Source organism: Dermacentor albipictus, chromosome 6, assembly GCF_038994185.2.
Source record: "Dermacentor albipictus isolate Rhodes 1998 colony chromosome 6, USDA_Dalb.pri_finalv2, whole genome shotgun sequence".
Classification (NCBI taxonomy): domain Eukaryota; kingdom Metazoa; phylum Arthropoda; class Arachnida; order Ixodida; family Ixodidae; genus Dermacentor; species Dermacentor albipictus.
In genome coordinates, this window is record NC_091826.1 from 87881828 (window position 1) to 87896785 (window position 14958).

Here is a 14958-nt window from a genome sequence, read left to right on the forward strand (position 1 = left end):
ATACGAAGGCGTAGATTTATATGCCGATCTAGTAACAAATATATAGATGCGCTCCATAATCTGCAAATAATTACAGGGAAAGAAAAAAATTAGAGATCCCCTGAAATGTGAGAGTCAATATAAATGAAGACGCCGTGCTGCTTGCTTTCCTTGATGATAATTATCGTTGGTGTTGATGCCGAAAGCCTACTTGGTTCAACGTTTAATGCAACGCAAGAGTGGCGAGCTGAGGTCAAACGTTGCCTTGCGTGCACCACGGCTGTGAGTATGCATATTACATAGAACACACAAGGAGAGGTGTTTGATGCCTTGTGTTGCACCACACTTCATAACTTCTGAGAAGGTGCAGTAATGTTACTGCCGCAGATGGCACATCGTATCCTGGCAAAAGTATTAAACGTCCATTAGATTATGTGGCTGGTCGTGCCGAAACCTCGATCGGATTACAATGCGCGCCATAGTGGCAGGCACTATTAATTTTGACAGAATGATGTGCTGAAACGTGTCCCAAAGCATACGTGCCCGTGCGTTTTCTGTTTTGCCCAGTCGAAATGCTGCTGCCGCATTGGCGATGACGTCTGTTACCTGTAACCAGGCCACAGCCGCCAAGCTACCGCAGTGGGAACATAAACGTTCATTTGGCGATTGACCGCTTCCGTAGTGTCACCTGTACTCTGCGGTGTACTTTAAACAATGCAGGTCTGCTTTCCATGACTTGCGAAATTTGCCCTCGGTACATATCTGCGTAGTGTTTATTTTTGGAAACAGCAATAGCGTATTCAGCCGTACCTTGAACTTAAGGGGAGACGCGGCCCTTGAAAACCGAAAAATCGCGAAAAAGGCGATTTTTGAAAAACCATATTTTTGGTTTGTATGTCTCATAAACTACCAGTTCTGTAATTATCAGCACCTAATTCAGCACCGTAAAGTACCAAAAAAGACGCTACTTTAGAGGCCACCGCGGACCACAAAACACGCGCAAATGCCGAAGTAAAGTCAAACTTCGCGCGCGCGCCATTCCCGGCCCCTGCGGCCTGCCCGCGCCATCTTGGTGTCGTTTTGAACGTGGATTCTTTGTCTCTACTTTGCCGCCCTGTAAAATGGCATCGTCGGCGCGGTTGAGGCGCTATTGGCGTTTTCCCGCGATGTGATGCTGAGCGCTGATTGGCCGGAGCAGCGTGTTCAAATCCCGCGGCTAACGCGCGCCAGCCATTGGCTGCTGCGCGGGCGGCGGCGGCTGCTCCCTTTGATACCGCGCTCTCGCTGTTGCCGCTTGCTCCGTCCGCCTCAACATGAGCTTGCGAGCTGCTCATCGCCATGCGCTATCTTTTACATTATTTGCTCAGCTTTCTTTTTTTTTCGCTAGTTCTTTGCTGCACGCGATGCCGGCAAAGCCCAAGACACCGCAGATGTTCGGTACACGGGAGCGTGATATGCGTCTTGTACGAGCATCTAACTTCGATCTTCCGCAGCGAGTGCCGACTGCGAGACGCTTTTCAGCGGCGAAACTGTGCTTTCGGCTGTCGCCAGTCGAAAATCCGACACACTGAGTGTGCCTGGAGCCGCAAGCGCTAATTAGAAGCTCCGCAAGTGCTTTCTCAAAAAATAAATAAAAAACACGTGTTCAACTTAAAGGCCCGTTTTCTCGGAATGGATTTTTTCGCTAGTAGTGGTGCTGGGGAAGGCGATATCTCAAGAACCGCTCTTCAGATTTGTATGCCGTTTTAGAGCGCAGCTCTTTGGCGTCCGTTCCTGGGTTTCGCGTCGTCGTCGGCCTCGTAACCAGCTCCGCCCCCCTTCGCTGGAGTGGGAGACGAAGGACGCGAGCCGCGAATGGCGGAGACCAATGAGAGCGGCCCCTTCAGTGACGTGCGCGCGCGATGCTGGTGTCATGCGGACCCTCCTTACGGCTCGATGCGCACTCGTGTCTGGTCTCAGCCGATCCGCTCGTTTCGTACTATCGTCTGCTCGCGCCACAGCTCTCGCCCGCGCCTGTTTGGTTCTGTTGGGTCGGTCTCGTTCGCGCTTGTTTTGGTTGTTATTTCGACAGCAAACGGTTACAAATATCCCTCGAGGCCAGCGCACCTTCCACAACTTAATGCGGTGAGTGTAAGACTCGTATCTCCGCAAATCCCATTCATGCAAGTGCGACGACTGATGCACGGCGGAGGCCAATATGGCATTAAGGGCCCAGTTGTGAACGTCTTTGTGAACGTCTTTGAGAATCAAGCATTGGTGTACCAAGTCGAACATATATCAGTCTATTTCTCCGACCACAAAGCTTCCTTCATGACTGTCAAGAACTGTGAGTGGAGTCTTTGTTAAAGGAATACGTGTGAAAAATAAAAAAAAAATTATGTGATAGCGCATACATGTGTTGCTCGATTTCTTTGCCTCAATCTATCGAAAAGGTGAAACAGCTTATTTGCTGCGCTCAAATTTCGCAATAGGAAGTAACGTAATCGTCGGTAATTTTTTTTGTATTCTGTTCCTGGATGACTTTGCCAGGGGGTAACAGGCTTCTTTTTTGAAAGCTGGTGCAGTTAATTCATAATAAGCAAATAATTATTGATGAATGCGGTCATTAATGGCTACATCAAGTTCAAAGTTGTCTTAAAATTTTTTGGAGGGGAAATTAAAGAAAAGGGCCCTTTAGCCCCCTGCGATATCTATCAAGGGATCATCACAGTGAATTTCAGCTTCCTACGATGCCCTGGCATTTCTCCAGGCTTTTCCTCAGGCATATACATGAATCACCTAGTTATACCTCAATAACTCTTTAACTAATTAACATAATTTCATTAAACTTTGCACTTCCTCATAGTTCGGTGGTGTGAACCTACCCTGAGAATTTCATCTGAATATCTTAGAAAATAAGAAAGGTCGGTCTCCAGGGTAGCCTCCCCCCTTAAGCTTATTCAGTTTGACCGCCACCACTGTGGTATAGTAGTAAGGTTATCCTTGCCTTGAAGCATCATCCCCCCCCCCCCTATTCTATGAAAATTGCCTCTTCTCCGCCCTCCTCTGTGAAGGTCAACCGACGTTCCCTCTAGACTTGCACCTTGGCACCAAGAGGAGGGCTGCAGTTTTTGTAATGCTTATTTTTGGGGCTGCAGGCACGATGAGTCCAAACGAGTTTCTCGCGTCGCCTGACAGTATGACTCCCTCTTTTGATGTATGCACGCTTTGAACCATCAGCCGGCACGGTGTGCCAGACAACAGCAGCCGCCACGGTGTGAAGTTTAAAGGAAGAGGCAAGGAAAGCTCCGCTTTAAAAAATTCAGAGAAAATCGATCTCAATTAGAACGTTTATGCGATAGGGTTTGCGAAAGTTGAGAGACTGGGCATTTCGACCGGCGGAGCCTGTCATCTCGGAATTCGTGCAATCGGGCTTCCCATTCGAAGCACTGTGACACCTATTGGCGCCGCCACGAAATGGAGGCGTAAATATTTTTAAATCATTCACACAAATCAATTACCGTTGTTAGGGTTTAATGGCGAGGCTGCATTGCACGGAAAGCGAAGGCACGGTCAATTTTTCCCGTCTTCCCGCATTGCAAACACGTGTCCGTACTTGGATTTCCATGAAGGTCGTTCCCTATCTCCGCACAGCAATTATCACCCCCGATTTTAACACTTATCAACAGAAAGTACTGTCTTCTGCACGATGCTACTCGACAAGTCTTGAGCACGGTAGTGGACATTCACGTAATTGCTTACCTGCTTTCTATAAAATATTCGCTGCTGGTATAAACTTCGCGATGGCGATCGCAAACATGTTGTGTTGCGACTCGGGTGATAATGCAAACGCTACAAAGAAATCGTACTCACGGTTGAATATTCAAGGCAATCACCATGACACTACTAAATATAAAGGGCACAATGAATTCAATATATTTAAATGGCTCTTGTTAAATAAGAGTGTTAAAAATAGCAACATAAATGAGAGCGACGTAAGAGGAGCATAGCTTTTTAGCTCTGAAGAAGGAAAAACATTAAAAATATTATTTTGATTAAATTCCCAAGGAACGAAAGAAAATAGAAGCGAATGAAAGAAAGCCATTATATTGCTGATAAAAATAAATTTTCTCCCCTATAAAATTTGATAGAACTTTCCAGAGTACGGAATGGGGATAGGGTTGCACGGTTACAGAAGTACCTCGGTTGAATACTTGAGATAAGGAACCACCACAGGTGGCTTTAAAGTAATACAATGTATTAGGCGCCGTGGAATTAAAGTAATGAAGGCCTATATGACAAAAACATTTGCTTGCTCAGGGATATAATCACTTTGAATATAAATATCTGGCTCCGTCTTTTTTCTGAAAAAATAGAATGCGAAGCCGGTTTCAAGGTCAATGACCTGAGCGCGTCGCCCTGGCCTCGACGGAGGGGAGGCATAAAAGGAAGTGGAGAGGGTATGTTTGGAAGGGCAGCGCTCGCCTCCCTCAGATAAGGCAGGCAGTCAGTTGGCCGCTGACGTAGCTGTCGATCGGACGCTGCCGAGCACGCTGCCCGCGACGACACCGTATTGGTAACGCTGTAAGTTGCACTATGAGTTTCGACAAATGCCTTAACATCGCTTCTCTTCTCTCGCAGGCGACGGAGAAGATCCAGGAAATCGAGAATGGCGAGAAGTCGGTAAGCCTGCACCGTCACGTGTTGCTGGAGCAATTGCTGAACGAATGGGCCTGGCTTGATGACTCTGACAGCAGCAGCTCTAGCGACGACGAAGACAGCGATGATGGCGACGGCGGCCTCCTGTACCGGTCGTTCCTGCCTCAGGCGTGAAGCGTGGGCGAGATGATTGCGCCGGTGAGGACAAAGATTCATCGAAGCAGAATTCTGGGGATCAAGAAGGTGTCTTGCCTAATTTTGGTGACGGAGAACCTGGACCCTCCAAGCGCAGGAGAGTGGACGAGGAAGAGTGTTGGGATTGCCGTCCGGTTCCTAGCGGTAACGAGGAGAATCACAAAACCACGCAGATCGAAGACGAGTATGGCGACTACCCTTTGAATCAACGGACTTGAGTGCCCGACTATAGACATCCTACACTTAAGTTCTCTCTCTTCCCCTTTCACTCCCCATTCCCCTCCCCACGTGTAGGGTAGCAAACTGGACTCAGTCTGGTTAACCTCCCTGCCTTTCCGTCTTCCCTTCTCTCTCTCTCTCTACCCTTTGAAAGTGGCGCGATTCCCAGACTGGCTCGACAGTGATGGCAGGGTGTGTGACGAGCCGGTGCAGGACCCGGATCTGTCTTTTCTTGATAGTTAGTGTGTTGTTTATGCATTTCTCCCCCTTTTCATACTTTTAGTGTATCAATAAACAAAGCTGCGTCACACATTTTACCGTCGCCACCAACAAATATTTAATGTATGTGTAAATACGGTGAGAGAATTCTCGGTAATACCGTAGATGTCTTTTCTTGAGTGATATTGCTTTTGGTGTATGTGATCGTCGGTGTTGATTCCTCTTTTTTCTTTTCAAATTTTGCATAAAAGTGTTCAATAATCTGTGCATAGGAATAGGAAACGAATAAAATGAATGGCGACACACCACTAAAGAAATCTTATATTTCAATGCATAAGTGCAAGAAAAACACGCGAACACATAATTATTGGTTAACATAAGCGCTAGACAAAAACGACAAATAAACTTAAATAAAATTGTTAGGCTAAAATGGAGGGCCTCAATAAGGTTAATCACCTGACCTACTGGCTCGATCAGACACGCACACAAAGAAATGAAAAAAAAGGAACGAAAGATACGCTGCCATCAGGTGTATCTAATGTGAGTCGCTGCCACAACTACTAACATCACATGTAACGCTGTCATTGAATATTTCTTAACATATGAAGGCGTAGATTTATATGCGGGTTTAGTAAAAAAACATAGATGCGCTCCATAATCTGCAAATAATTACCCGAAAAGAAAAAAATTAGAGATCCCCTGAAATGTGAGAATCAAGGCGTGTTACGATGCGGTGCTGCTTGCTTTCCTTGATTATAATTATCGGTGGTGTTGATGCCGAAAGCCTACTTGGTTAGTTGAGGTTAAACGCAAGAGTGGTTAGTTGAGGTTAAACGTTACCTTGCGTACACCATGGCTGTGAGTCTGCGTATTACATAGAACACACCAGGAGAGGTGTTTGATGCGTTGTGTTGCACCACACTTCATAACATCTGAGAAGGTTCAGTAATGTTACTTCAGCACATGGCGCATCGTATCCTGGCAGAAGTATTAAACGTCAATTTGATTATGTGGCTGTGCGTTCCAAAATCTCGATCGGATTACAAAGCGCGCCATATTGGCAGACACTAATAATTTTGACACGATGATGTTCTGAAACGTGTCCCAAAGCATAAGTGCCCGTGCGTTTTCTCTTTCGCCCAGTCGATATGCTGCTGCCGCGTTCGCGATGACGTCCGTTACCTGTAACCAGGCCGCAGCCGCCGAGCTACCGCAGTGGGATCGTACACGTTCATTTGGCGATTGACCGCTTCCGTTGTGTCGCGTGTACTCTGCGGCGTGCTTTAATTAATGCAGGTTAGCTTCTGCGCGACCTGCGTAATTTGCCATCTTTACATGTCTGCGTAGTGTTTAATTTTTTGGAAATAGCAATAACGTATTGAGCCGTACCTTGAACTGAAGCTTGTTCAGTTTTCCCGCAACCGCTGTGGCATAGTGGTAAGGTTATACTCGCCTTCAAATGTCATTGCCCCTTTGTGCATGAAAAGTGCCTCGTATCCGCCCTCGTCAGGGCAGTTCTGTCGTCGTCCCCTCTGGACTCGCACGTTAGTAGCAAGGGAAGCGCTGCAATTTCTGTAATATTTATCTTTGGGTGGGGGTGTGGTGTCAAGGATAACTACAGCTGTCATAAGGCTAACGTGACGTCGCCACGGAGCTCCAGAGGAGTATGAAATTATTTTGGTTAAATTCCGAAAGTACAAAAAAAGATTACGCGAATGAGGAAGGCTTACTATATTGCACGTCGAAATTTACACGCCATCGACGAATAATAATGAGCGCCTACTCGATAAAAGGACATGCCGGCTTGTAGGCATAATCACTTTGATTATAAATATCTGGCGTACAATTCTTTTTTTCAGAACCAATGGAAACGCAAATTGGTTTGAGTTCAGTGACCTGACCGCGGTACCCTCACCTTGACAGAGGCTCTGCAAGAAGGGGAATTGTAGAGGGATAATTTGGAAGGGTAGCTCTCGCCTCTCAGAGCATTCAGGCAGTCTGTTGGCCGCTGACATCGCTGCCGGTTGGACGCCTCCGACCAGGTTGTCCCGCCAGTACCGCTCTAAGTTGCAGTACGAGTTTCATTTATTGTATTAACATCACTGTTTTAACGCGATAGCGTTAAGGAGCTCGTGTCGCAGAAAAGCCGGTGTTGTCGGTGTCGGCGTCCGCGGCGTTGTCCGTGAGCGATAAATCACGGCAGGCACTTCATAAATAAAAATCAACTTCCAAGATTGGCCCGTTGGGAATCGAACCAGGGTCTCCAGAGTGTGAGACCGAGACGCTACCACTCAGCCACGAGTTCGATGCTTCCAAGCGGTACAAACGCGCTTCTAGTGAATGCGGTGTTGCCTTCGAAACGAGCCGTGGAAAGTTATACTGCGGTGTATATCGGTAATTATGAACATGTAACGTACAGAAGTCGCAATTACACGAGTTGCGAAGTGCGTTTCCGCTGCATTTCTTCTGCGCTTTCCGCACACGCAGAGCCATCTTGCGGCAAACACAGAAGACCCCCTCCTCTCAATGTACGGCGCAGCCCCGACAGGAGGCGCGCCGCGCGCGCATTGGGACCACTGCCAGGCGCGTCGCGGTCCCGACTCCCTCTCCCCTGACGACGCTTCGCCGTGCTCCCGGTTGAAGAATCAAGCGCCGTTCCTTTCTTTAGATTACTATCTGTCTCTCTGCCCGTGCCGATCACGGCGTTTGGCTGGTGTAGATCGTTTCCCCTCCGAGACACCGAGTTCTTTGGTTCGTTCCATTCGCTCAGGCGCACGTTTCGTTGCCGCGCCGAACGCTGCGTTGCTCGACGCTCACCGCGTGATAGGTGGGCGCTAAGTCCGATGTGGGGCGCATCGTAAGTGATCGCTGTGCCGAAGCGCATTGTCTTATACCCTTTGGCAGGTCGACGGGAACGCTGTCGCGTCCCACTCTTGAAGGCGAAGCTTAAGCGTTCTCCATTTTTTTTCTCTCGCATTCGAGACAGAAGATTCGGTAAATCGAAAATGGCGAAAAGTTAGTGAGCCTGCCCCGTTGCGTATTGCTGGAGGAATTGCTGAAAAAATGGGCATAGCTTGACGACGAAGACAGTGATGATGGCGCCGTTGAGGACCAACTTTCGTGGAACGACAGTTCTGGTGATCAAGGAGATGTCTTGCCAAGTTTGCAGATGGAGAGACTGGACCGGCCAAGGAACCGAGAGTGGACGAATGATCTAATGAGGGTCCGTGTTGTGGTACGCGTGCACGTGCGAGCGGTCTTCAGGCCAGTCACAGCTCAGCGGTGCTCAATGACCAGCGTGACCCCTTTCCTGTTAAAGTGAAGACTGGCTGAACAGGTACGGCACGGTGTGTGATAAACTGATGCAAGATCCTGATCTGTCTTTTCTTTACATTTAGTGATTTTTGTTTATATCTGTGTCTAGTTTCTAGACTTCAGCCTACTAATAACGAGCGCTTCGTTACAAATTTTATTGTTAGGAGAAGCAAATGTATGGTTGTGTGCAAAATTTAAATGAATTGTGCGTTTTGGTGCATGTCGTTTCTTCATATTGATTGCGTTTGTGTTAGGTATTGTCTGTATTCGTAAATGTGTTTTCTTATGAGCCGCGTCTCGTTAAAAATTATTGTTGAAGGTGTTTTACGTTGCATGAATGTGTCCATTACTGTTTGCAAGCAAAAATAAAAAAGTAAAAATGATTCGGTAACCACACTCAATGAAAACAACGCTTACGTTTCAATATATTTGCATCACAAATAAAAACAATCTACTTCACTATTCCTTCTCATTACTCAATACCAATAAGCTTCTCGCACTGGTATTTCTTGACGGAAGAAAGACATTCGACCGCGTCGAACAATAAATCCTAATAAGGAACTATATTTCTATGGTTCTCGTGGACAACCTTCCGAGTTGCATGGAAGGTATTTAGAAACCCGCAGTCATGTAATTGTAACGAATAACTATAACCTGCCCCGGCGGGTTAGTACAGGTTTTGCTCAGGTATGAGTCCTAGGACTTTTGTTTTTGCTTATACTATGATGGCTAGCGCAATTTTCAATCTCAAAATCAACATTTCAGAAAATTTTTTACCGGAACAGCTCACTTAAACGAGACTTAATTTCAGAGCCTTCGTACATATCGTCGCGTCTTGATCATCGGTTTAAAGTGTTCATTCCTTTATGTCGCACAAATGTTTTCTCTGACTCATTTCTGCCGAAAACCAGTGCCGATTGGACCGCCTTCCCCCCTCCATCCCCTGTATTGAGGAGGCATCGTATTTCAAGACTGCAATAACTGATTATGTTTTGAATTTATCACCTTATTACTAATAATTGTTTGAGCATGTATTTTTATTATTATTATTGTACCCTACCCCTCTGTAACGCCCTTCTGGGCCCTGAGGGTACTGTAAATAAATAAATAAATGTGCTATGCTCTGCACAAATACTGTTGTTTGCCGATAATACATAGTAACATGAGATGATATACAAGACGTTCAAAGGAAAACTAATGCCGAATGAATGAATGTGTGGCTTTTTTTGGCGCAAGTGCCGCGTATGCCGAAAGTGCGCCATGTCGGTGTTACTGATTTTGCAATGGAGTGATGGAATCTATGAAGTTAATGTGACGTGGCTGTAAAGGGGCTTAAGAATACTCGTGTAAAGTGCGTAAAATCTACGTGTGATAAGATTATGGCGATGACTAATGACGTGTACAATGAGCCTTAAGGTACATTGCGAAAATAATATGATATACAAAACATGTCATTGTCAAACATTGGCATCATCAGAGCTCTTGAGGCACAAGGGCCAGGAGGCATGTTCTATACTGCACTGGTATCGCAGTGGCATCCTCTGAATAGAGGGAGCGCTATGAATGTGGGACTAAGAACATCTAGGACAACATGATTCAAGAAAACGAAGAATGCCTTGGCGTTAAAAAGTGGTTATTTGACAATGAACATAGGCGGCTGAAGTGGGATACAATAGCGGCATGCCAGAGGAAAACGTTTCTTTCAGCTCTTCCGCTTGTCGACACACCATTGGGACGTGGAGGACGGCCAGCCTCTCCCCGCATCTACCACAGATTGGAGGTTCATTTCCAGAAAGTATGAGATTATGGGTCCCAAATTTGTGTCCTAATTTGAGACGAGAGAATAGGACATATGTTCGCCCTGATTTTATTGCTGAGGGCCAAGAAATCAATTGTGGCTTTATCACGTGCAGTTTATTATTTGTTTCTGCATCCTACATGCATTGCCAGTTGTTTCGCAGTTTCTTTCGTAAGAGAGGCTTCAGATCTGTGACAGGGACATCAGTGGTAGGATTAACAGCATGTGAGGCACTTGATGTGGCGATCTCGTCCTCCAGAGCGTTACTCTCGATTACCCTATGGCCAAGTACCCAGCATATAATGATGTGAAGGTTAGCTGGATAAGCTTTACACAGCTCGGAATATAGTTGAATAAGTACGGGGTTTTTATGCTTACAGACTGACATCATGGCTTTCACGACACTTAGGCAGTCTCTACATATAACTTCTTGCAGTTTTGATTTCCTTATTTGCGTCAGAGCCGACAATAGTGCGTAGGCGTCGGCCGTAAACATGCTTGTTTCCGGATGTAGTACATCGGACTCGAAGTATGCACCAACGGCTGCATAGAACACCCTTTGGAAGGGTGACTGGGAATCAGCTGTGAAGAACTCTGTGCACGAGTGCTTTATTGAACTTCTAGAAAATGCATACAGATTTCGACCTCTGGAGCATGCTTTGTGACTTCTAGAAACGGTATGTCAAATTCCACCACCTGCCACTCCTAAGGAGGTAACAGCTTGGTGGAATGCATTAAGCGATGCTCGAGAAATGGACATGCATTGCATTACTAAGCTCCCTCACACGCAGCGAGAAAGGCTGTCTTACAGAGGGACGATTACGGAAAAGTGTAGCACAAGTCATATTGTTAACGGTGTTAAAATATGGATGTTCATAATTGGAGTATTTTCGGGAAATATGTGAGGCTCATGTGAGTTCTCTGCAGATGTAGTGACACTTCATTTATTTTGCGTTTAAGCTTTCAATAGAGCTTGTCCTTAAAGCGCCAGTGGCTACGCAGATACCTTGATGGTGGATAGGATCTAGCAAATTTAGTGCGCTCAGAGCGGCAGAGTTATTATAATGCTACCATAATCCAACCATAATCGAATTAGGCTCTTATAAAGATTCAGCAAATACTTCCTGTCGCTGCTTCATGATGTCTGGGATAGAATTGTCAATAGGTCTATTGTTTTTAGACATCTTTCTCTAAGATATTTGATGTGTGGAATGATAGTAAGCCTTGAATCAAGTATACCTAGAAGTTCATGTTCTTTCTTCACAGGTATTTGTTGTCCACACAGTTCCACACAAGGATCTGGAACCAGGCCTCTCTTTCTTGTAAAAAGAACGCAGGAGCGTTTGTGAGGTTTGATTCTAAATCCATTTTTGTCTGCCCACTTCGACACCTTGTTCAAGCCCTGCTGTACCTGTCTCTCGCATACTGCGAGGTTACAGGATTTGAAGCCTACGTGAATGTTGTCTGCATAGACGGAGTAAAAATGGCTGGTGGTAAGCAAGATCACAGCGCGTTCGTCTTCGCGACGAAGAGCTTGCAAGCTAAACACGCACCCCCCCCCCCCTGAAGTATACCAGTTTCTTGCATGAGAGGTCGCGACAATATGTTGCCGACTATCACGCGGAAGATACGGTTCGTCAAATATCTTTCCATTATGTTTAGCATACTTCCACGAATGCCCATTCCCGACAAGTCTCGCAAGATCTGCTAACGCCGCGTTGGTTCATGCGCCTTTTCCATGTCGAGGAATATCGCTAAGAAAAACTGATTATGTACAGATGCATCACGAATATATCCTTCAACATTCACAAGGGGATCAGTCGTGGACCGCCCTTCTCTGAAGCAACACTGATAAGGATCACGTATATTGTTGATTTCAAGGAAAGGTTGAGTGTACGATTGATTAATCTTTTTTTTTTCAAAAAGCTTACACAGGCAACTTGTAAGAGCTTACAGGCGATAACTTGCCACCAAGGAAGGGTCTTCACCCTGCTTCAAAACAGGGACCACAATCGCTTCTTTCCATGCGGATGGAAGGTATCTGGCAGCCCAAATAGTGTTGAGAATCGCGAGTAGTATAGATTGCTTGTCAGTGTGCAAGTTGTTGATGATGTCATGCATGACTATGTCAGGTCCCGGTGCAGAGCTCTTGCTTGCAATCAAAGCAGCTCTCAACTCAGCAATGCTGAAAGGCAGGTTGTACGGTTCGTTCTGACTGCATTTACGTAGGACTGGCTTAAGTTCTTTTATTTATTTGTATTTATGAATGGATTCAGAATAATGGATTCAGCTCACACACGCTCAATGCGCTCCCCAAGAGAGTCTGCCTGGTCTATAGAGAGTCTGCCTGGTCAACGACCTAGGGGTATTCCCTAGGTCGTTGACCAGAGGCAACGGATGGATCTGTTGCCCTTTTAGCTTTCTTAGGGCATTCCACGCTTTCGCCTCCTGCGTGTATAAATTAATACAAGAGAGGAACATCAATCAACTTTCTCTCTTTGCCTGACGTCGTGTACACCTTCCCCGTGATTTAATTTGTTTATATAAAAAAGATTTTCGGCATGTGGCGATCTGCGCAATGAGCCCCATGCCTTGTTCGGCCTCTTTCGCGCCTTTCTATAGTCTTCGTCCTACCAGAGAACACGTCTTGTAAATGAAACAATATTCGTTGGTGGGATAAGCTTTTAGTCCGCGTCAATAATGAAAGCTGTAAAATATGCAAGAGCATAATCTATAGTAAAGCCATTTATAAGATATCGTGGTAGATAAAATGATTCATAAAAATGCTCCCAGTCCACCGATGTTAAGTCCCGAATCGGAACACGAGAAGGCTTGTCGCATTGGGTTAATAAATGTAATGTTAGAGGGAAGTGGTCACTTCTAAAAGGATTGTGGATGACATTCCATTCCAGATGAGGCAAAACAGAAGCTGAGCCTATTGCTAGATCTATCAATGAATATGAGTTGCGTTGTATGCTATAATAGGTCAGCTCCTGCTTATTATACAGGCAGGCACAAGAGTTCAGAAGAAAATTTTCAATCAATCGACCTTTCGCGTCGCATCGCGAAACTACACACATCGTGTTTTGGGCATTAAAATGGCCCACGAGTATGTAGGGGTGAGGAAGCTGATTAATTAGGTATAGAAATCAGTTTTTCTCAGATGATAGGAGGTATGTATATAGTACACACAGTCACCTGTTCGCTAAAAAGGATTGGCCAAACTGACACTGTTTCAAGGCGTGCTTGAAGGGCGATCTGTTCACAACGCGCAGACTTGTCCGCAACTATTTCGATACCGCTGGACGCATCAGCCTCGGTGCGGTCTTTACGATAGATTGTGTACCGACGAAGAAAGTTTGTGTGTGTGGGTTTCAGATGTGTCTCTTGAACACACAGCAACTTTGGATGACGCCTGTGCAGAAGTAATGTAATGTCGACTAGGTTGTGAATGAGTCCTCTAACATTCCGCTGTAGTAATCGTGTCTCAGTTATGGTAAATGTGTGATGTGCTGTGTGTTCAGGAGACCAGGATTAGCTAACGGGCCCTTTCCAGGCACCATGACGCGAGTTTTGTCTTTTTTGGAGCGATCGAGAGACGCTCGGCGCTCCTTAGGCGCTAGTGGCGCCATCTGGCTAGTTGCTGTGTCTAACGCCTCTTGCGAGGCGCTAGAGACGTGCTCTTCCAAGCGCTGTGTTTGAGGTGAAGACCTCGGCACGTTGGACGAGACCTTTGAGACCACCTGCTTGGAGTTCGATGGTCCTTTATTCTGGGGCGGCGGGGGCCGGATGGCGTCACCACCGGCTCGGCGCAACGGCTTCCGGTGGCTGTCCGGCCCACTGCATGTGGGCCGGACAGCCACCGGAAGCCGTTGTGTCGCCGCCCCCAGACGCGTCACATCGGCAAATGTGTTCTTGGGCAGGCAGGATACCCGCCTGCGTGCCTCTTCAAAACACGTTTTGCATTACTTTAATTGTTACAATTTCCTTTTCTTTTTCCAGGAGAGGCATGACCGTGAGTATGCGGCGTGCTCCCTTTCACAGTTTACACTATGGAGAGAGTTGTCGCAAGCTTCAGAGGTGTGTTCATGGGCACTTCATTTCGCATGTTTGGTGGCCTCGGCAGCTCTGCGAACTGTGACCGAAACGCTGGTATCTGAAACATCGGAAGGGATTTGGCACGTATGGTCTAGCACGGAGCTTGATGCACCCGGCCTCGATTGACTTGGGCAGGACACTTGAACCAAAGGTGATTATTAGGTGCTTGGTTTGGATCTTTGCCATACCGCCTGATCTTAATTCTTTTGAAATTGTTAACGTTTTGTTCACTGAAGCCCCCCAAGAGTTCAGCATCAGGAAGCTCCAGCAAGGCATCGTCCGAGACAACGCCGTGGGTTGTGTTCATCGTACGGAGCGGGGTTACAATCACTTGGGTGTCCCAAAATGACACTAGTTTTGGCAATTTCTCATACTGCTTCTGATCGAGTAGCTCCAAGTGTTCATCACTGTTTGCCATCCTCGATGCCTTATAATGACTTATAATGACCTTCAATGACTTGGAAACAAGGAAGGGTGAAATTGTTCGAACTGGTTTA

General features: G+C 46.3%; 1 protein-coding gene across 1 annotated transcript in view; it reads left to right on the forward strand.

The window, feature by feature from the left end:
- The window catches only part of LOC135910149 (dentin sialophosphoprotein-like), a 59345-nt gene extending 54554 nt beyond the window's left edge, over positions 1–4791 (forward strand). The window contains exon 9 of the mRNA XM_070521011.1: positions 4600–4791. Coding sequence (XP_070377112.1) covers positions 4600–4791 — 192 coding nt within the window. The remainder of the gene's footprint in view (positions 1–4599) is intronic.
- The last annotated feature ends 10167 nt before the right edge of the window (positions 4792–14958 follow it).